The sequence below is a fragment of the Pleurodeles waltl genome, chromosome 10 (genome assembly GCF_031143425.1).
Source record: "Pleurodeles waltl isolate 20211129_DDA chromosome 10, aPleWal1.hap1.20221129, whole genome shotgun sequence".
Taxonomy (NCBI): domain Eukaryota; kingdom Metazoa; phylum Chordata; class Amphibia; order Caudata; family Salamandridae; genus Pleurodeles; species Pleurodeles waltl.
The window spans coordinates 761,721,629-761,744,870 of NC_090449.1; the positions used below are offsets into that span (position 1 = coordinate 761,721,629).

General features: G+C 43.9%; 1 protein-coding gene across 23 annotated transcripts in view; it reads left to right on the forward strand.

Moving 5' to 3' along the window:
• The window catches only part of ABI1 (abl interactor 1), a 343,205-nt gene that overhangs the window by 269,595 nt on the left and 50,368 nt on the right, over nucleotides 1-23,242 (forward strand). For 5 of the 23 annotated variants that reach the window (XM_069211331.1, XM_069211328.1, XM_069211335.1 and 2 more), the window contains 3 exons: nucleotides 12,082-12,162; nucleotides 14,749-14,838; nucleotides 20,770-20,859. The exons of 7 other annotated variants lie outside the window; for them this stretch is intronic. In XM_069211331.1, the coding sequence (XP_069067432.1) occupies nucleotides 12,082-12,162; nucleotides 14,749-14,838; nucleotides 20,770-20,859 (261 nt within the window). The remainder of the gene's footprint in view (nucleotides 1-12,081; nucleotides 12,163-14,748; nucleotides 14,839-20,769; nucleotides 20,860-23,242) is intronic. 11 more of the 23 variants (XM_069211334.1, XM_069211337.1, XM_069211346.1 and 8 more) reach the window with 4 other exon arrangements.

The window sequence follows — 23,242 nt, forward strand, 5'->3', positions numbered from 1 at the left end:
TCCGGCCATGGTCAGATCCGAAAGATATATTTGGATGACCCGCCTTTCAGCCCAGCACCAAAAATTGCCAAGACCAAGCTGTCTTCAGCATCGGTCTTCGGTTTCAACAGCATCCCATATAGGCTTGGGATCAAGTCGACCCTTCAAGCTGAGTGTTTTGGCTCCGAAAAATAAATCTTCCATATCCGCTTCAGAGCCGCATCTTGCACTCGACATAAGACTTCAACTCAGAAAACTTAAGAACCAAAGATTCTGTCTTCCAGAGACTCCACTCATTCCTCGGAGGCAGCTTTACCATTGGAGCCAATTCTTAAAATTGTGGATGCTCTTTGGAGCCAGCTCCCTATACAAAAGGGAACAGGGAAAATAATTGCTTCTCCTCCTGTTCCATTCAAGAGGAGACTTACTTTTCAAGAGACATTGGACACTGCTTCTTCTCCTAGAAAGGTCTCCTAGAAAGGTCTCCAAGGACAAGGCCCTAGTGCAACCTCAGCCATCTCCACCTCACTCTCCTATACATCCTCCTACACCTCCACAGTCTTGTCCACCTATTGTTGAGCCACAGTTTTCTCCACAGGGCTCACCACAACCTCAGGGAGATGATTTAGTCAAAATTCCACATGATTTTGACCCATGGGATCCAAATGATCTAAATCCCATACTACTCAATGACCCAGACTTGTACCCGGCACGCCCTTCACCTCCTGAAGATGCAACTTAGTACCAAACAGGTCATTGCACGAACAGCTGCATACCATAACGTGCAAATGCATACTGACTCTAATGAAGAACATTTTTTGTTCGATACACTCACAGCCACACACAAAGAAAGGTGATTCTTGCCCATGTTGCCAGGTATGCTTAGACATGCCACAGATATTTTGAAAGAACTTGTTAGGTCCAGAGTTATTACACCAAGGGTCGTTAAAAAATACAAGGCAGCACCCTCAGACCCTATATTTAATAGATCAAAAATACCTCCTGACTCTATAGTTGTCAGTACAGCATGGAAACGTGCTAATAGCCAGTCAGCTGGAGATGCTCCTCTGCCTGATAAGGAGAGCAAAAACTTGATGCAGCAGGAAAAAGAGTGGCTGCACAAGTTGCCAATCATTGGGATATTGCCAATTCACAGGCACTTTTGGCAAGATATGAGAGGGCCCACTAGAACGAGATGAAGGATCTTCTCCAGTAACTTCCAGAGGAACATGAGAAAATGAGACAGGAAATAGTTTCAGAAGGCCAAACTATTTCAAATAACTCCATTAGGTGTGCCACTGATGCAGCTGATATTGCAGCACGTGGTATTAGTACCAGTGTGACTAAAAGGAGGCATGCTTGGCTCAGATGCTCAGGCTTCAAGCCAGAACTACAGCAGGCAGTTCTCTACATGCCTTTCGTCAGAGAACACTTGTTTGGCCCAGAGGTTGACACTACCATAGAAAAGCTCAAAAATGATTCAGATACAGCAAAAGCTGTGGGGGCCCTACCTAACACCCCAAAGAGGGGTAATTTTTGCCAGCCACAATTTAGCAATGGCTTCAAAACATCTACTGAGCCTTTCACCTCACAAACCAAGCAAGGCACACACTTCTATAATAGACGTTCCTTTAGAGGCTCCTACATAGCTGCAAACTAAAGATGTTAGAGGTAAGGCGTCCATCTCTAAAGGTTCTGTCTCAGATACACACCAGTGACTACTTACACCTTCCATCAGCCCACACCTCCTGTAGGAGGAAAACTACTCAATTTCTATGCCCAATGGTTCAATATCACCACAGATCATTGGGTTCTATCAATTATCCAAAATGTTACTGTCTAGAACTCTTGACTCCAAGCAAATATTCTCCCTTGCACTCACAAACTTTCAGATACCCATATTACCCTTCTAAAAGTAGAGGTACAATCCCTTCTTCTGAAAGGGACCATAGAGCTGGTTCCCCTATTACAGAAAAGGTTAGGAGTATATTCCTTAAACTTACTTATTCCAACGAAAGATGGGTCACTAAGACCAATTCTAGATCTAAGACCTCTCAATCTATATATTCTCTCAGAGCATTTCCATATGGTCACTCTCCAAGAAGTTATTCCCCTATTACAGCTAGCAAGACGACTTCATGAAGACTTTAGATCAGAAAGATGCATTCTTTCACATCCCCATTGATCCAGCGCATCGCAAATACCTCAGATTTGTCATCACAGGAACACACCATCAATTCAAAGTTTTACCATTCAGGGTAACATCCGCTCCCAGGTTATTCATAAAATGTCTAGCGGTAGTTGCTGCATTCCTCAGAAGACAACACATCTATGTCTTCCCTCACCTGGACAACTGGCTTATCAAAGCCAGTACCATCCAACAATGTCGGTGTCCTATTCAGTACACAGTAGATCTTCTCCACACCTTGGGATTCCCAATCATCTTTCCCAAATGCCAGCTGCAGCCTTCACAGATACAGCCCTATCTGGGAGCAGTTCTCAGTGTCACTCAGGGTTGACATATCCAAGCCCAGCGCGAAATCAAGCTTTCCAACGTCTTCTTTCTCAATTACATTGTTCTTCATGCCATACTACACATTCTTCCCTTACAGCAGTGTCTTATCTTGTCAGTGGTCTTAGTCACAGGGTCATCTCCAGGATCTAGTGTTGTTGGACCACCAGACTGACCGCTCTCTGCAATGGTGGAATCCCACCATCCTTTCAAAGGGGTGGCCTCTCAAGACCATGTGCCTCAAGTCAGTCTTAATACTGATGCATCACAGACAAGTTGGGGAGCTCATCTCAACAATCTCTCAACACAAGGAATATGTGTAGGAAAGTGACCCTTTTGGTAAGATTATCTGCAGCCCCCAGCCCATCAACCCCCCACTTTTTGCCTGTCATTGATGCTGATTTGACCAAGAGTGTGCTGGGATCCTGCTAACCAGGCCCCAGCACCAGTTTGTTTCCCTTTAAAAATGTACCATTGTTCCCACATTTGGCACACAGCTAAGTCCAAGGGCCCTGTGGCCAGGGAAGGTCCCCAAGGGCTGCAGCAGGTTTTATGCCGCTCTAGGGGACCCCTCACCAAGCACATGCACACTGCCATTGCAGCTTGTGTGTGCTGGTGGGGAGAAAAAGACAAAGTTGACATGGCACCCCTCTTAGGATGCCATGCCCACAAACCACTGCCCGTGGCATAGATAAGTCACCCCTCTAGCAGGCCTTTCAGCCCTAAGGCAGGATGCACTATATCACATGTGAGGGCATAGCTGCATGTGCAATATTCCCCTACAGTGCCTAAGTCCATTCTTAGACATTGTAAGTGCAGTGTGGCCATATAAAGTACACGGGCTGGGAGTTTGTCATTACGAATTCCACAGCTCCATGATGGCTTCACTGAAGTCTGGGAAGTTTGGTATCAAACTTCTCAGCACAATAAACCCACACTGATGCCAGTGTTGGATTAATTGAAAAATGCACCCAGAGGGCATCTTAGAGATGCCCCCTGTATTTTAGCGAAACGTCTAGTGCAGGGCTTACTGGTCTGTGCAGCCTGCTACTTCCCTACAAGTTTCTGACCTCATGTGGTTGAGAGCCTTTGTGCTCTCTGAGGCCAGAAACAAAGCCTGCACTGGGTGGAGGTGCTACACACCCCTGCTAGTGGAGATGCCCACCAACGAGACAAAGTCCCTTTTGGCGGCAAGTCTGGCGGGAACATTAGGAAAAGCGAGGATGAGTGACCACTTCAGCTGGGACCACCCATAAGGTTTCCAGAGCTTAAGTGACCCCCTCCCTGCAGAATCTTTTATCTTGGTTTGGAGAACAGGGACCAATAGGGTTAAGAGAGTGCCCCCTCCCAAAAGGGAGTGAGCATAAGAAGGGTGTAGCCACCCTCGGGGACAGTAGCCATTGGCTACTGCCCTCTGACCCCTGTAATGCCCCTAAATCTAGTATTTAGGCGCACCCCTTGAACCTAGCTCACCAGATTCCGGACAACCTCAAAAAGGCAACAAGAAAGAAGGACTGCTAAGCTGACCCCAGCAGAGAAGACTGAAGACACTAAATGATTTGGCCCCAGCCCTACAGGCCTGTCCCCAGCTTCTGAAGCCCTTGCTACAAAAAGGTGACTCATCCTGCAGGACCAGCGACTTCTTAAAAGCCCCAAGAGAACTGTTTGCACCCAGAGGACCAAGATCTCTCGTGTCCAGAAAGAAACTCCAGCAAATGACTCCAGAACTGCCGGATCCTCAAGTCCCGCCCACTCTGCACCTTGCGCCCACGCCCTGTGTCCAGGTGGCCCACCTGACCAGCACAGGTCCCCAGACGATTCCAACCTAGTGTCCACCCTGGATTGATCCCTCCTGGCCAACACGACGCCTGCAGCCTAAATCCATAGGATCCCCCCCCCCCCCCCTCCTGAACGCGATTCCTGATGCCCAAAGGTGTAGCGCTGCACCCGCACCTCACTGGCCTTGAGGAATCTGACCTGTGGTTTTCCAGAACTGGCCACCTGGAGCTAGCCTTCAGCATCTTTGTGACCTTGGGGTCCCCCTAATGAAATGCATTGGGAGCCTAATGCAGTGTTTGCACCCTGCACCCAGCTGACCCTGTGCAGCTTAGGTTGTGTGTTTGGTGCTGACCTGTGGCCCCTTGGTGCTTACCTAAACTCCCAAGGTCCTCCCTCTGAAGACTCTGGTACTTGCCTGGTGGCAGATCCAATTTTGAGTGCCCCAGTCTTCATAGGAACCCATTCAAAATCTTGCATCAACTTTGACCTCTGCACCCGGCCGGCCCCATGTTGCTGGTGGTGGGTGTTTGGGGTTAACTTGAATCCCAGCCTGTGGACATCCTAACCCCCAGAGACAGGAACTGTAAGTCTTGTACTTACCTCAAACCTTCACTAATTTTTCTTCCACCGTGGAACTGTTTGAAAATTGCACTGTCAACTTTTAAAAGAGATTATTGCCATTTATTTGAAAACCGTTTAATTTGCCTAATTGAATCCAAGTGGTGTTGATACATATGCTTGCTTCTTACTTGCAAATGTACTTAACTGCGATCAGAATCTTGTGGTTCTATAAATAAAGTAACAAAACATATTTCTGCGATATAAAAAACAGTGGCCTCGAGTTAGTCATTGAGTGTGTGCTTTCACTACCCTCTGGTATGCCTAACTTCTTGACGACACTACCACAAAAGCGAGCATTAGTATTATCTACTTTAGCCTCTGTTAAGCCTCTGGTGAATCCCTGGACTCTGTGCACACTATATCCCATTTTGATATTATATATACGAAGCCAAGTTACTACAATATGGGATCCCATTTAACAATCTTCTCCATCAACTACTTTGAGTTACAAGCATTCTTTCTAGCACTAAAAGCATTTCTGCCGCAAGTCTCCCACAAACTGGTTCTAGTTTGTACAGACAACTTGACAGCCATGTATTATCTACAGAAACGGGGGGGAGAGGGGGGTACACATTTGTCTCCCAAATGTCCCTTCTTGCTCAGACAATTTGGAAATGGGTAATTCAACACCACATTCACTTACTGGCAGAATATCTCCCAGGAGTGGACAACCAGTTTGCAAACCTCCTCCGCAGGATGCAGTAACAAGTCCATGAATGGGAACTTCCCTCACAAGTACTTCACCAACACTTTCAGCGGTGGGGAACACCACAAATAGACCTCTTTGCCATCGCAGAAAATTCAAAATGCCAAACTTTGCATCTAGATACCCACACCCGCTCAGTCCAAGGGCAATGTACTATGGATGAATTGGTGAGGGATATTTGCTTACGCTTTTCCATCCACTCATTCCATCTCTAGTTCGCAAAATGAGACAAACATCACCATGATCCTTGTGGCTCCCACATGGGCACGCCAACCTTGGTTCACAACACCATTGGTTCTGTCTGTAGTTCCTCACGAGAAACTTCCCAGCAGGCCAGACCTTCTGACTCAAAGGCAAAGTCAAATGAGATATCCACACCCCAAAACACTCAATCTTGCGATGTAACTCCTGGAGTGTTAGAATAGAAACGTTTTGTTGGCTACGGTCAACCGAAACGCATTGATCCACTCAAAGCCTTAGTTCAAGACATTATTTGTTATCTGCTACATTTACACAAAAAAAACATTTAGCATATTTATCCATTGGTGGCTATATCTGCTTGTCTCCAAAATATACAACATATCTCTTTATTCAGAATTTCAGCTATCAATGCTTTCATGGAAAGCCTCAAATGAGTCATTCCACCTATGGTTCCTCCAGCCCTTTATGAAACCTTAATGTTGTACTTACTAGACCCATGAGTCCACCCTTTGAGGCTATGCATTCCTGTTCTTTCAATTTCTGTCATGGAAGGTAGCCTTTGCAGTAGCTATCACTTCTCTGAGAGGTATAAGTGAAATACAGGCGCTAACTTTAGAAGAACCATTCTTTCAGTTACACAAAGATAGAGTAGTTCTTAGGACAAACCCTAAATTCCTTCCAAAAGTAGTTTCACCATTTCATATCAATCAATCAATTGAGTTACCTGTCTTTATCCCCCAGCCAGATTCAGTTGTGGAGAGAGCACTTCACACATTAGATGTTAAAATGGCTCGTATGTATTACATTGATAAAACTAAAAACTTCAAGAAATCTAAACTGTTCTGTTTTTTTTTTTAATTCATGCAATTATTAAGAACAGCAACAAACAGATACAACAGAGAGGTCTAAATCCACATCAGAGGCACAATAAAAATAAGGAGCAGTAGGGTCTTGTATCCATCAGACGTACAACTCAGTAAAGGGCGACCTTGTGCTATTAACCCCAAGTTATTCAAAGCACATCAATGAGACCTCTAGAAGTATAGAACAAACAAAAGGGAGGAAACCTCCACAGAAGGAAAACAGGAAGCAGGAAAGTAAGCAAACCGACGAAAGGAAAACAGAATAATACGTAGCAGAGGAAGGTGAGGTGGGTGAAGGACAGTGCAGCCGCCAGATAGCTAATATTGATATAAACGGTGGTGCAGTAGCATATCAGGGGAGCGCGACTGTGGCGCGATCGCCTAGGGTGTTACTCTACTGCCCCCTGGGTGGTGACCGGTTCTCCAAAAAGGAGCGCCGACAGGCCCATATCTCTCGGACGAGAGCCCTCTGGCAGGAGTTCCCAATATATCATTAGTTGCTCCTGACAATATGAAGCATCCTGCAGCCATTCAGAGCAGCAGAGAATACAGCACCTCCCCTAACACATCGCCACCCTGCGCTTAGTCAGCAGCAGCAGTCCTGTCAATCTCCTGTGCGTGGCAAATAGCACCTTGATGCATCCCAAAAGGGCAAGCTTAGGGGAGTGAGGCAGCCGAGCCTCTGTCATCTCCTCAATCGCCCCCAGCACCTCCGTCCAGTAAACATGCAACACCTGACAACTCCACGCCAAATGTAAAAGCCTGCATCTGGGGCCATACGTCTTGCACAGTGCTCCTTGGCCCGGAGGCCCATGTCTTTAAGTCGCAGGGGCGTGTAATATAAACGATGTAAAAAATTAAAGAGAATGAGGCGCAATCTATAATTGGGGGACAGCTCCTGCATATGCGCGCAGCAGCGTCACCACTCTCCATTGGAAAGGGGTTCACCCATGTCCTCTTCTCAGTGTGCTTTGGCTTTAACCTCCATCCCCGCCACCTCGGTCTGCATACACACATACAACCTAGTTATAAGCCTGCACGGGGATTGCATTTGATACAAAAGCTCCAGCGCGCTACACGCTGTAGGCATTTCAGGAAAGCAAGGATAGCTAGCCCGGAGCATAACATGAATTCTAAGAAAGAATAATTGGCTCAGCGCAGTATCGTGCGCCCCAACAAGTGTGGCCTTCGAGGAGATGAACCTTCCAGTAGGAAACCGAGACCCCATGGCAGTCGAGTCAGCCTCTTGGATAAATTAGCCTACCCAGGCATCCTCTGTGTTGACCCCATGTGGTCTCTGTCCGGATGGCCCAACCAGCACTCTCCGCAATCTCTCGCCACACAGCGTCGCTCTCAGGTGCCAGATGAGGTAAGTATCGAATAGGGTGCAGTCAAAAGAGTGCAAAATGTGCCTGAGCACAATGATAGTATAGTGCCAGATCCGGGGCTGCCAGCCCACCTCGTTCAAACGTACATGTCAGTTTTTCCCAGGATATTCTAGGCCGACGACCCGCCCAGGCCAAAGTCACAAGAGCATATCTAAGCCGCCTGAAAAATCTGGCAGTAAGGACAAGAGGTAAATTAATGAAGAGATATAGAAACTTCGGCAGAGCTACCATTTTCGCTAGCCCAGGTGCCTTATCTCCGGGCAAACTACGTATTGCCTGGACAACATTGTCTGCAGAAAAGGGAACATCTAAATATTGCCTATGCGCATTCTCAAACCACAAAAGACCAATATCTGCAAAATAGTCAGCGGCTGCCGCAGAGTTCAACCCCGGGTGTTCTGCATAGAGAGCCGCATAAAAGTCCATGAGGATACGCTGGATTTCGTCAGTGCCAGTGTGGTGCACTACGGATGAATCGTTTAGCTCAACAATATAGTTACTTGCCCATGGCTTGCGAAGCATCATGGCCAGAGTGCGCCCAGCCCTATCACCCTCGCCATATATCCTTGCCATCGCGTTTTTTTTTTCTCCAGAAAACAGACCTCTCGTTTGGCAGCCTCCTCAAACTGCGTCATCTTCCCATGCAAGTGTGCCAGAAGGTCCTCCGACCAGCTCGAAGGTAAGTGTTTTTCAAGATCAGCAGTCTGGGCCTCCAGTTCAGCCAACTCCTGCCTCAACACCTTCAGCACCCCGTGCTGTTTAGAGAGGCAGAGCCCGCGGATCACCACCTTGAAAGCCTCCCACATGGTGCCCTCTGAGGCCACCGATCCCCGGTTCTCAGCAAAATAATGGATAATGGCGTCACAGGCCTTATTCCTGAATATGTGATCCTTAAGCGCACCAGGAGGGAGCCTCCACATAAAGGCACGATGAGTACCCCTAGGAATAGCCAGCTCCAGCATAACCGGCGAATGATCCGACAAGGTACGGGCCTTATGCTCAATGGACTCCATCCAGAGCTCAATGTCCCTGGTGCCAAGCCATCTGTCTGTACGGGACCAGCTACCATGCACATAGTTGACGCAGGTGCCCGCCCTGTCAGTTCTTTACTTTTCCCTCCATAAGTCCACCAAGGCACCCTCAGTCATCACACGAGTCAGAGCCCTGGCAGCCGCCACATGCTGCAGTCGGGCCTGGCTTTCACAATCCGCCTCAAAGTCCAGCACCACATTAAAGTCTTGTTCCCTCCCCCCCCAAAAGCAAGGACCCGGGACCCAACAAGTCACTTAAATGCCCTACTTCCACAAAAAATTCAGGGTCATCAGTATTCGGGCCGTATATTGATACCAACCTGCACGGCCTGTCAAGTAGTGTACCCCGCACCATGACATAGGGCCCATTTGGATCAACAAGTGCCTTCTCCGTACGCCACTGCAGCCCCTTCCAGATCAAAATGCGAGTGTTATTACGCGAGACCGGGCCTCGAGACCCTCGTTTTTATTGCGGATCACCTCCAGCACACGCTCCATTCGAAGCAACTGCTCACCATCTCCACTGCGACCATCCTCCAAGTCCGAAGTGCGGGACTCAAGCTGTTCAAATCGCGAGTCATGACCATTCACCCTTTCCTTCAAATGGTCCATCTGTTCCGTTAGATGGTGAAGCTTAGAGTCAATACTAGCCAGGCTGTGCTTACGGTCTAGAAACTTAGCCTCCAAGGAGGATGTGCTGGATTCCTCCTCCAGTGATGAATCATCCACCAGCCGGCCAGCAGAGCCGCCCTTCTTTTTCCTACTCTCAAAGGTGAGCTTGGTCTGCTTTTGGTCAGCCTTCCCCATCCTCCCTGCTATTAGTCAGGTAGGCGGCCAACAAGGCACTGCCGCACCCTACCAGTAGACGGACGCCCAGCAGCGAAGTCACTCAAGGGCAAAAATCTTGCGTAGAGGCCCACTGCACAGCAAGACAGGAGGGAGGGTGCAGGGGCGTCTGGCACCGAAGCCAGGCCCATAGTCTTCACCACACAACTAGCCGCAGGTTCAAAAGCTTGCAAGAGCGGTCCAAAAGTAGGCCTCTCCTCATCCACGGGGCCCCATGGCCCACTCGCCACCGCCGATCAGGCCCCACAGGTAGCAATAGTGGGGTCCCAGGAGGAACACCAAAGAATTAGCAAGGAGGAGGGGGTGAAAGGGGGGATTAACACCTCTGTATATTACAGAGGGCCCCCACCCCCCCCACCCCAGGGCGCCAAAAGCCTCACCAGGGCGCCAGCATATAAATGGGGATCAATAAGAGGCTCCCAGTCTCCAGGTCCGAAGTGGCCCTGTGCCCCTGCGGAAGCCCGCGTCCCGATCTAGCCGCTGACCGGGCCCTGCAGAAGCAAAAAAACGGCTTGGCTACCAGGCAGGCTGAGGGGGGCGCCACACCAGGTTCCCAGGCGTCCCAGGCGAGGGGGCAAGTCAGATGGGGAGCAGCAGGGCCACCAACAGCAAAAAGGGGTCCCCTGCCACCAACACAGTTCAGCGCCTCCGCGGGAGCCTGCGTCACTGCTCCCAAAGGCCGGTCGGAGCAGCCGAGGCCCGCAAGCTCCACGTGTCCACACCTGCCCAGGCCGCACTGCGAGCCCGGGCTGGCAAGCGCAGTCCCCAGCCCCAGCCGGCCGCCAAAGTCAGCCAGTAGCCTCCCCGCTCCTCCGGATCCGCCCCAGACAATGCAGGCCGGATGTGAGGCTGCGAGCAGGAGAAATGAAGCAGTTTGGTCCCCCTGCTGGGCAGAGCCTCACGTTGTGGCTGCATCTTGCGGGATGTCTAAGCCACGCCCCGTAAACTGCTGTTTGTAGCATTTTCTATGCCTCAAAGTCAATCCAATTTCCAAAACTGGCATAGCCAGATGATTAGTCAAATGTTTTCAGACGTGCTATCTTAAAGCCAAAATGCAGTTACATATTACTCCCAGAGCACATTCTACCGGAAAAAAGAGGGCTTCTGTGGCCTTTTGAGGTAACATTCCAATAGCAGACATTAGTAAGGCTGCTACTTGGTCTACACCACATACATTTACTAAACACTATTGTGTAGATCTTTTAACATGACATCAGGCTAATGTTGGCCAAGCGGTGGCCAGGACACTTTTTCAAGAAACTCCAATTCCTGCAGGCTAGCCACCGCTTATTTGGAGGGGACTGATTTACAGTCCATGCAAAGCATGTGTATCTACAGCCACACATGCCAGAGAACAGAAAATGTTACTTACCCAGTAGGCATCTGATCGTGGCATGTAGTGCTGCAGATTCACATGCGCCCTTCTTCCTCCCCGGAAGCCTGTGGTCATTGTAGTAGCTTTCTTTTGTAAATATTGTACATCTGTATATACACTGCATGGACATCTATTTTCTTTACTCTCTATATATACCCCTTACCTCGCCTGCCTGCTGGAAAACAATCTAACAAAGGACTCCAAGCCCATGCGCAGTATTACTGAGAGGAGGAGTCACTCAATCTCCTCACTCGAAAAGATTCTTTGAACAAAAACAACTTGCAACACTCTGAGCCCAACACTGGATGGAAGACTTATGTAACGCATGTGAATCTACGGCACTACATGCCACGAACAGATGTCTAGTGGGTAATTAACGTTTTCCTTATTAAAATCTATTGTAACAGGGGAAGAAATAGAACCTGGAAAATAAACAACACATTTCATCTTTTTTGTGTTTTTGCCCCGATTCTTGAAAACACATTTCTAAGAACTGCATATAGAGTTTAGTACTAAGACCAGCTGGTTTCTCTCAACTACCCCTGTTGAAGTGATCATATGACAGGTTTCTGCTTGTATTGAAACACTTGCAAACCTCCCATCTTGCTGATCGGGTTATAGCAGTAAGTAGTTGAAGTTCCTATTCTGTTACCTTTAATCTACTTAAAAACATTTTCCTAGAATATGATTTTGTTTTTAGCACCACATGCTCAATGTTTAAACATTAGCCGACATCTGCTTTTGAACATGATCTAACAGAAATGTTAACTATTTTAATAGCACAAATGGGTGCTCCGCCTCCTACTGGAGCTCCACCGGCGCCTCCTCTGCCACCTCTATTTGGGATGGGCAGTACGATAGGTGAGATTCATAACTATGGTGACCTGATTTCTTCTTCCTTCTTTGATCAGGAATTAACCTTTCCATCGGGTCTTGATAAATGGTCTGCATGTACTGGTGATTTAAAAATGATTCATTGGGTTTTGGTCCGTGGTTTCAATTAACACATTCTTATCTGAACTAATTTGTTATGTGATGAGTGCATCAGATTATGGACAAGCAAATAACTGAAATCTGTAGAAAACTCAGCTTTAGCTGGTGGGCATTGAAACCTACATTTAGTTCTAAAGTCGAAAGGATAGCTCCTGCCCACAGTTTAGGGCCCAATTCACGAAAGACAGTATAGTGTTAACAGGTCTGAATTCTGTTCCCATATGTCTACTCCCAAGATAGGGGTACATTTCTGGTGTTGTAGGATTTTCATATAAGGAGCACTTAAAGAATTCTGACCATTGTGGATTAAAAGGGTGACTAAAATGTAGTCATGAGAATGTTGCACTAAAGAAAATGATAAACTAAGTAAACCCTTCCTCTACACCCTTATTAGATAGGGGTACTTCCCCCATCTTAGAAACACATTTACTCCTGCCTTTGATAGCAGTACTTTCATGTAGGCTTCCAAGATGGCCATGTATTTGCACAATGTTAGAAAATACCTGCAAATACATGGGGTTGTGGATGATGGCTCTAAATCAATCCCTCCCCCTGGTGCCCAGGTTGTTCCTGTGTTTAAGAATGCTGCAAATATACTTCACAGCTGTTTTCTTAATGGAGTTTGTAAGAGTAAAATTCCATGAGCCCTGATTCTTTGAATCAGCATGCAGAATTGCTGTCTTTGTGCACCAAAGTGGAACATAGGTGCACAAAGGTGTTTGTAAATTGGACACATGAGGGGTCATTTTGAGTTTGGCAGATGGAAAACTCTGTCTGCTAAACTTCTGATAGGGTGACCTCACCGCCGGAGCTATTAAGGGTTTCACACTAGGTTGGGGGGGGGGGGTGGAAACCTAGGTTTCCGCCTGCTGGCCTAGCGGGAAAGTGGCTACAGCATTGTCTCCGGCTCATAATCGAGCCAGCAGCAATGCTGTAGCAAGCAGTGTGCACCAGCACCCTCACAATGTTCACTGTCTGCACAGTGAACATTACGATGGTGCTGGGCAGAGTGGGGCTCTGCACTGCCCATGTCAAGTGCATGGGCAGTGCACACCTGTTCTCCATCAACCATTTCATGGCGGTGTTACTGCCATGAAAAGGCTGGTGGAGAAGGAGGTTTTAATCCCTGCCGTGGCGGATTAGGATCTCCGCCAGACCGCAAGGATCTGAGCTGGCGGTCCGACCACCAGGGTTATATGGCAGTCCAGACCACCACCGCCACACTCATAATCAGGCCCATTGTGCTTACTCTGGCCTATAACAGATAGATAATCCATGGTTCGTTAGAACAAAAAATTAACTTAGTTGAACCTTTGCAAAGATCCAGTAAATGGAAATGAAGCCAGCATAAAAAATAAAATCCAGGCATCTGTAGTGAACTGTGACATCTACTGAAAGCTAGCTGTTGAGCTTCTTAAAACAGTAGGTTAGAGGATGTATGCAAGTAGTCCATTGAATGCATCTTTTGTGAGTACAGAACTACTCGAGATATAGTCTTGGGCGAGTACAGCCTGTAAGTGATTGTCAAGAGTGAGGTTTCAAGGAGTATAGCCTCTGAGAACATTATTTGCAGTTAATTGCGTCATGACTGAGTGCTTTCAGTAAAATCATAGCTTACTGAGATAAGACAATATCCAAAGTACATTTTCTCATTTTCTTACTCATTCACATGTCCAAAGAAATAGTAGATCACAGCACACTGATCATCAGTCTGCTTGTGAGTAGTGGTTGGCAAACAGATAACTGAGACTTCAGAGTAGAACCAGAACAGTACAAACAGTTATGGTTCCTGTTATCTTCTGCCAATATAGTCCTTTGAATTAACACATGATCTATCAGATAGTTATGTTAAGTGGACTCCAGGTTTCTGATATACAATACCATTATTATCCAGAGGAGAAGTGAATGTGTATTGTAGGTAGTTATTGACCCCCCCCCCCCCCAAAAAAAAAACATTAACTTCCTGGTGTTCGGTTCCTCTTGTATACTTTGGATTAAATACTCACTATTAGTTACTAAACTAACACCTGTTTAATTAGATGCTATGTAATTTATGGATTAGACTTCATATGTTTGCTAATTTCACCAAGCATGAAACAGAAGTAGACATCTAACACTATAAATGCATTGACATTGCAAAAATGTGAAGGAAAAAGAAAACTAGCCATGAAACCACTGAGTGGTTTATTCTCGTCATCTCACATTTGGGTTCTTTACTCGTACTAGCTAACAGAATTGTACATTAAGTTTACATCTTTGAACAGCTTGTCTGTCTTCTCACCCTGCTGAAATGATCTCATAGGCTTCTACATGAATTAAAACAATTTCCTTTTTCAGTCTTGATGATCAGATCATGAAAACATGTTCTTTGTATTTAGTTGCCATTAATGTTTAAAAATCAACTTTAATCTGTGTCTGAACATTACCTAACAGAAATGTAACCTATTTTAATAGCACAAATTGTTGCTCCGCCTCCTACTGGAGCTCCACCTCCCCCGCCAGCACCACCTCTGCCACCTCTGTTTGGGATGGGCGGTATGATAGGTGAGATTCGTATCTGTGTTGAACTAATTTCTTCAGCCTTATGGGATCAGGAATTAACATTGCCTTTCCTGGGTTTTAAAAATAGTTTGCATGTACAGGTGAATTAAAATGGATCACTGGGTTTGGATATGTTGTTTTAATTAACAAGTTCTAATCTGAATTCATTTGTTATGAAATAATGCCTCCAACGGGAAATGAACAAGAGACAAATTAAGACCTGTCAAATTCAGGATTCATCTATAGCTGGTGATGATTGGAAACCACGTTTAATTTGAGGGTAGAACTTGGAGCTATTGCTAAAGTCATGCAAAGTAGATAAAACTGTAATGGGCTCAATTCACAAAAGCCATCTTTGATAATTCTGAATTCTGCTTCTGTATGTCTACTCCTCTGTTTGGAGTAGACTTCTCTAAATTATCCAATATGCAAAGAATCCACAGTACATAAGAAAACTGGCAGTAATAGGGTAACTCAAGTGCACCAAAAGTACTAATGGCAAATTTCCACAATCGTAATTGATAAATGAAGAATACCTTTGCACAAAGAACCTTATTCATCCCAAAGTGAAAAGATTATTTGTGGGAAAGCCCTTTCCAATAGATCACCAGTAAGTGTGGTGGTGTACCTCACCATTGACGTGCAAAACGAAAAGAAACACAAACACCACTAATCGCATAAACTTCGTATCACCCATGCTATATCACAACAGAAGTCAAGGCTGTTTTAACACTTAGCCAAAAGATCCAAACCATCTGACGCATACTCTTCATTGCATTAGAAAAAAACCATCAAATCTCTAATAAACCAACTCGAGCAGTACAACAAAGATAAGGAATAGCCCAGTCCCTGCACTCCAGCAACACTTCCTGCTCCTCACCTCCCCATTCACTTGAGAACAAATCTTAACCAGTAATAACAACATAGCACGAAGAGCTCAATGGATAAGTCTGACGATGACCTAGATGCAGATCTTGCGGTCCGCAATAGAAAACTACTACATCTAAATAGTTTGTGAATGCATTTTTAATGGTCAAAAATAATACATCTTAGCTCTACTATATGAAGCTATCCCTCTTGGTATCAAGGCACATACCCAAAAGGAAAACCTTTTTAGGGGTACTAGCCAATGTGTTTAATGACACGGTAGCAATCACCAAGTTGGAAGAGATGACTAAACAGGGTTGTGAAGCCTTTCTTGCTAGATTACGATCCAGCCTTCGTTTAAGCTTGCAGCTTCCTCTTACTTTGCAGACTTCCACCCAACAACTGAGCTTTTGCTGATGCTTTCTTAGGCATAGTTTCTAGTATATCAACAAAACTGTCCAGTATATCTATACTTGGTGAACTAAACATCTAGTTTGATAAAGCAAATATGCCGTCACATCAGCACTAAACACGCACAACTTGCAACCGATCATCTCTGGACCTACTAACTTAGCAGGTCATACATTGGATGTAATTTTCTCCAGCCCAGAGCTAATCACAATGCAACAACATTCACCTGTTATGTGGGCCAATCATCACATCTTGTTCATGATCTGAAATAAAATCTCAACTAAATCCCATCACCACACTACAATCTACAGACAGTGTAACAAACTAAGTATGCAGGAGTGGGAATCATGCTTAACAATACTCACAATAGAATGTACAAATCATACATAAAAAAGCCAAAAAAATCCACTGATCTAGAAGGGTCAACAATGCCAGGTGCCCAGCCAGGAAACTCTATAAAAACATCCATACCACTTTCAGGGTCAATAATGTCAAGTGCCCAGCCAAGAAACTATAAACAGAGCCACAGTACTTTCACAAGACTTCTGCAGTAAACTAGCAACTTTGTATCTAAACAAAGCAGACACTCTGGATTCTTTTCTAACAGCTAAGGAATAACTGCTCTCCTATGATACAGCCAAAAACAATCATAGCAGATACTCGGTCTCCACCTATATCAGCCTTCAAAGAAAAAATAACCTCAGAATTTGAAGACCTGCCAAAAGCTAGCAGTCCAGCCAGCTGCCAATCTGACCCATGCCCCCCCACTTATTTTCGGAAAGATCCTTCAGCCAACATTGGCATCTGTCAGAGTCAGAAATATTGTATTGTCAAAAACTCCTTAAGATCAGGAACTTTCTCTGGGATATTAGGCAAGGCACGTGTATTTCATATCTTAGACAATCGAAACACCAACAGCTACCAACCCAATCTTCAATGTATTTTTCTGCAGCAAACTTATAGAGATAGCAGCCTTCTTCTAGATCGCAGAACTCAAAGGAAAACAAACTATTCTCAGACCGGCAGCAAGATTCCACCCAGGGAGAGGGACTGATTGTGCCCTGATCACAGTTCTAGCTAAACTTAAACAAATGTAGGTGAGAAAGGGTATAGCTGCATTACTACTCTTGGACCTTTCAGAAGCCTTTGACAATACACCATGGCGCATTACTGAAGTTGGTATGGATGGCATCACACATTACGTTTCTTTTCAAATATTTAGTGCATGCAAACAGGAGTTCCACAATGATCTATCATCTCGCCTCTACTTTTTAACATATACCTGAAACCACTACTAAATCTAATCAAGAGTTTCCAACTTGTCTGCTGCAACTGTGAATTTACACACATGTACTTCTCAAACAGGGATACCTTAAGTGCATATTAGTTTGTAAGCTTAACACCTGCCTCATTGACGTAGATCAATGGATGAAGTGGAATTGCCTTAAACTGAATGCTTCATAAACTCCAACATTACCCTATATCACTCTGGTCGGATTAACTCGTCCCCTGCCAAAAAAAGCTTCAAAAAGGAAGAGTATTGGTATATCTTCGACTGCTTTTCATGGGATATAAAAATCAACTTTCAACAGAATAGAAACGCTTAAAAGCATCTTCCTACATATTGGAGTTCCTCAAAAGGTACATGCCACGCTTGTGCTATCCAGAAATGACGATGCTAATGTACTATACCAAAGCATTCTACTCGCCTGTCTGAAGGCTACAAAGAATCCAAAACGTAGCATGAAGACGACTTCTAAATGTAAATATTAAAAAAACACATCACTGTAGCCCTGAAGGCTCTACAGTGGTGTGTAATAGCAAGATGATTTACTTTCAAGTTACTGTGCGTCACTCAGTGCTATAAATGGCAAAGGACTAAAATTAATTCTAGCACAATTTCAAAATACTTTCAACCTAGGAGCTTGCATTTCAGACTTGCAGTTTGATTAATTCCTGCTTATATGAAGAAAACTGTTGGTGCGATTATTTTCTCAATTCAAACTGCAAAAATATGGAAATCGTGAACTGCAAAAATCAGAGCCATTGAGGATCACTAGAGTTTGTAAGGAATGTAATGGCCTGGTTATTGTCAATGTGATCCAACAAATAATCCACCAATTTTAATTTTCTGCCTGCAGACAGACAGGGCCAAGGATATCTTAATAGCAAACGTTGTAAATCATCATAATCACTTTTCAAACAACTACTAATAACAATTAGATCCACATCCCCCAGAAATTTACCGACCACACATAACTGAATAATCTATGCAAACCCCAAGGTTTGTCCACTCCTCAAAATTTCAAGAGACAAACCTGAAAGATCCACTATCTGGGCATACCACGTTCCAATTTGAAAAACAAAACAAAAAAAAAGTGCTCACTATTTCAACATTTTCAATAATGTTCAATATTTATGTACAAAAAACTAACAGCATGTTTCAGCATCAATCGGTAGCCAGGTGGAGCAACCAAAGATGCAACCGCATATATCTCTTGTCCACAGTTAATCATCTTTCAACCTTTCAGTCTACATTTTATACTTCTCCAGACCGCATCCTATTTCAGTACTCAAACAAAAAACCCTGCATAGGAAAATTCACCTGTTGTACAACTAGAGACTATTCTTTTGCCTGCCTTTCAGTTTGAATGATGCCTCCTCACACTACATCCTTAGCCTGCCTTTGTGCCTCTGAGTGTTCCCTACTCTGTTGCATGCCTTCTACCTTACTCTCCACTATTTTTCAGTAATCTAACCATATCTCCTCCTTACAAACCAGATTCTTCTTTTGAGTAACCATTCCTACAACCCTAACCTTTTCTAAGCTATGTACACATCCCACTCCCATAAGTCATATTTTCTCTTCCTTTGTAACCTCTCCTTGTAGTCTCAGAATATCTAACATACTCCACCCTTTTTACATATCCCATGTTTGCCAACTATCATTAACTCTCTAACCAAACTCCTAGTACTTCCACTCCAAGGGAAACTGGATAAAATGCTTCAATTTCCTCAGAGCACAAGGTTAATCCAATAACCTTCAAAAAAGAAAGAATAATAGCCAAGTGGGTTAACCATTAAATTTGGGTTACGAATAAAGTTCTACCTGACATATAAGTGCAATTAAAATACAACACAATGCTTGTTTCTGCCATCCACTGGAATACTTCATGTAGAGTTCGAAGGTGGGAAACTTTGCATAGTATTTGAGAATACCTGCAGAGTTATGAGTTTGTGGATGATCACTGAACATTGCAGGGCACACCTTTTGACCATCCAAACCCAATCACCCCTGTGTTTACAAATACCACAAATCTATTTTGCTGCCAGATTTCTCATATTTTCTATGCAGTTTACACGAGCAAAATGTGATTAGTTTTGATTATTTGAAATAGAATGCAGAATTCACTCAGTGCTTACTGTTTCTGCGCACCAAAGTGCAATGCAAGTGCAAAAGAAGATTTTTAATTAGACCCATTGTGTCTGCTTTGGCCTGTAGTGCATATGAAATTCAGCGTTCATTAAAACAACAATGTATCTTGTCAAATCTGTACAAAGAATTGAAAGCTTTTGAGCTTTTAAAACAATAGACTATGATATGGCTGCCTCCTATGTGCAGTTGTTTAATTGAACATCTCTTTTATAGGTACAGAAATACTAGATTCAGTTGTCGACCCATATAGCTTGCAAAAGTGCGAGTGGCTTGGGTGAGGTTTTTAGCACCCAGATCAGAGAACATTCTTTGTAGTTTCTTTTCCTTTGACTAAGGGAGGGTTTTCTTTGGAAATCTAACTTACTGGGGTGTGAAGTGAGCCTAACGGTTCTAGTATTGGAGGTAACTTTGGGAGTTTGGACCCAGGCTGCATTTCCAAGTACATATTACTATTTTCTTACCCATCAGATGTCTGCTTGTGAGTAGTGATGATCAAAATCATAATGGAGACTTCACAGTAGAACAACAAGAATGCAAACAAGTATGCGTTGTATAATATTCCACAAATAGTGGCATGAAATAATGCCTCATCTAGCTAATTGTGTGAAGTGGGCCCCAAGCTCTTAAGTGTCTGATTTACAATAGCATTATTATCCAAAACGAATGGTATTCTACATAGCTATAGATCAACATGGAGAAGGGCTCTCTGTTTCAGTTAAGGTCCTCTGACTCCTCCCCGACCAATAACGACCTGGAGTTCTGTTCTACCTGGATAATCTGGTTGAATTACTATGCTGCCATTTACTAAACATTAGGATGTCCGCCGTTCGACCATACACTGAACAAAATTGGACATCATGCACTATGACTATTGCTATAGCAAGATTGTGAAGTGAAATGAAAACCAAACTGGGAACCACCTTTTATGGCTTCTTTTATATGGTCCTGTCACAGTTGATCTCTTTAACCGTTCTAGCTAACATTATTAAGAATTGTGCACTCAGTTTACAACTTATAGCCGCTACTTTCACTTCCTCTCATCCTTCTGCTTTTATTAAAACAATTGTCATTATCCGATCTGCCCACGAAGGCATGGAGCTGAAGTTTGTATTTCGTTGGCAGCAATCTTTTTCCCTAGAACATGCTCTTGTTTTAGTAACCATTAATGTTTATCACTACTTTTGAACTCGATCTAACAGAAATGTTAACTATTTTAATAGCACAAATGGGTGCTCCGCCTCCTCCTGGAGCTCCACCACCCCCACCGGCACCACCTCCGCCACCTATGTTTGGGATGGCCGGTATGATAGGTGAGACTAGTACTGTGCTAACAAGAATTCTTCTGCCTTGTTTGATCGGGAATTAACATCGCTTTTGAAAAATGGTTTGCATGTACAGGTGCTTAAAATATTGATCATTGGGTTTTGATCGGTGGTTTTAATTAACAAATTCTAACCTGAATTAATTTGTTTTGTGATGAATGTCTCTGAAGGTAAATACACAAGTGAAGAACTGAGATCTGTAGAAAAGCCTAATTTTGTTTTGCTTAAAGTTTGTTTCAGTATGTCCACTCATATCATATCTGAGGATGGAAGTTGTAAAGGAATCTAGAGGTATTTAAAGAAATCTTACTGTTGTGGATTACTGGGGTAACTCGAGAGCACAGAATATACTCATCCTGAATTTTCACAAGATTAAATGATTAATGCCATTTGATTTTCCTTATGGAACTTAATACAGCCAAAGAGCATTGTTTTTCTTGTGGAGAAAACCCTTCTTGTACAACCTCTTTATGTATGTGAGTTTCCCCACCCTGGAAACACTTACTTCCCCTGTAAAACAAGTAAGTTCATGAAGGCTTCCAAGATAGGAAACTATTTGCACAATTTTAGAAAATAATTGAAGCGTTGTAGGTTTGTGGATATTCCTTGAATTTTGCAAGGCCATACTTCTGGGCTGTTCAGCATCCACCCCCATCTTGGTCCTGCACTTGTAAATGCTGTGGAATTTCATTATTTTCATGCAACTTAGTAGAACACAAATCCACAGATTATTTAAATCTCCATCCAAAATTTGTTTTAACACATTTCAGTTTTTGCGCTCGTGGGTGGATCATAGGTGCAGAAAGACCTTTGTGAATTGGGCCGAAGGCGTCTGCTTTGGCCATTAATGCATCAAGAGTAAAGGTTTTTTTTTTTTTTTAAACTGAAGTAAACTTTGGCAAATCTGTGCAAAGATCCATAAACAGGAAAAGAAGTCCCCATCAAACACACATTTCAGGCATCTGTAGGGAACTGTGATGACCAGTGAAAGTTTTTTTTTTTTTTACCATAGTCTAGGGGATGAGAGGAAGGGTTTGTGCAAGTGCTTCCGTGAACACTTGTGTTACATGGACAGAGCTATTGGAGATTGCCTTTGTTCCATGCGTCTTGCAAGTGAGCATCATGGGTAAGGTTTAAAGGAGCAAGCTTCAGAGAACATTCTTTGCAGTTACTGTTCTCATGACCGAGGGAGTATTTTCTATGAAAACATAATTTATGGGATGTGAAATTAACTAGGTGAGTTTAACTGTTCTTGTGGTGGGATAAATTTGTGGGCTTAGATCCAGGCTGCGTTTCCAAGTACAGTTTCCTATTTTCTTGCCCATTCAACTGACCATAAAAATAGTAGTTCACAGGACACTGATCACTTAGCTCCTTGTAAGCAGTGAGAGGCAGACAGATACCAGAAACGTCAGAGTAGATTTCAGTTTTAACAATTGATAACTTTGATTGTTCACTGCGGTTCCGCAAGTATGAAATTATCAATTTACTGAGCTTGAGGTCTTTACCAAAAAGTTCCATTGTAAATGTCATCCTAAAAAATTAATAAGTGGATTATGTTTTTATTGAGAACAATATGCAAATGAACACACTAAATTGGAAAGTGTTTCAGCGCATTATATTGATTGTTCAAGTAGCATTGGAAATTATAATTCCATGTAAATAAGGAAACTGTACCAGGGCACAGCCAGTAATATATATATTTTTTTAAAGTCGATTTTGGCATGCGTTTACATTACTTTCATTAACCTAAATTGGTATGGTTAACATCTTGGTGAAAGCTCTTTCATTTTGTGTATCTGCTTTCGTGATCTGAAAATGCAGGAATCGATCATTTGGATCAGTTGTGGAGTGAATACTCCAACACATTTTTTTACTTTTATTTTTATTTGTTTTGCTTTTGTTTTAATTATCAATCCCAAATGAATGATCTGCCTATTTGAAAATATCAGGATTCATGAGGCGGCTGAGTACATAGTAACCTTGCTTAGTTACCCCAAAGATCCTATCCAATCTGCAGCTGTTGGGTTGCAGCAGAGACTGCTTCCTCTCTCTCTCACTGTGGGTAAGAGGCCAAGCAATGCTGGAAGCTCTTCTCTCAACCAGAGAAAACCTGTAATGTTTGCCTAGACAGTTGGCCTGCAGTACAACGAAGGAAACCTGCCTCCGATTTTAATAGCTGAGTAAAAAAAAACACACCACTGCTGACTTCCAGCTTCACTTTGCACTGCTCAGGACTTGGTCGAGTTCCCAATCCTCCTCGATTCCTCCTAGTAGGTTTTGTTAATAAGTATATGGACCACTATGAATGAAGTTGCATTGATTTCCTGAATCGTGGCCCTAACAGGAACAGGCTTTCACTGCAACCAAG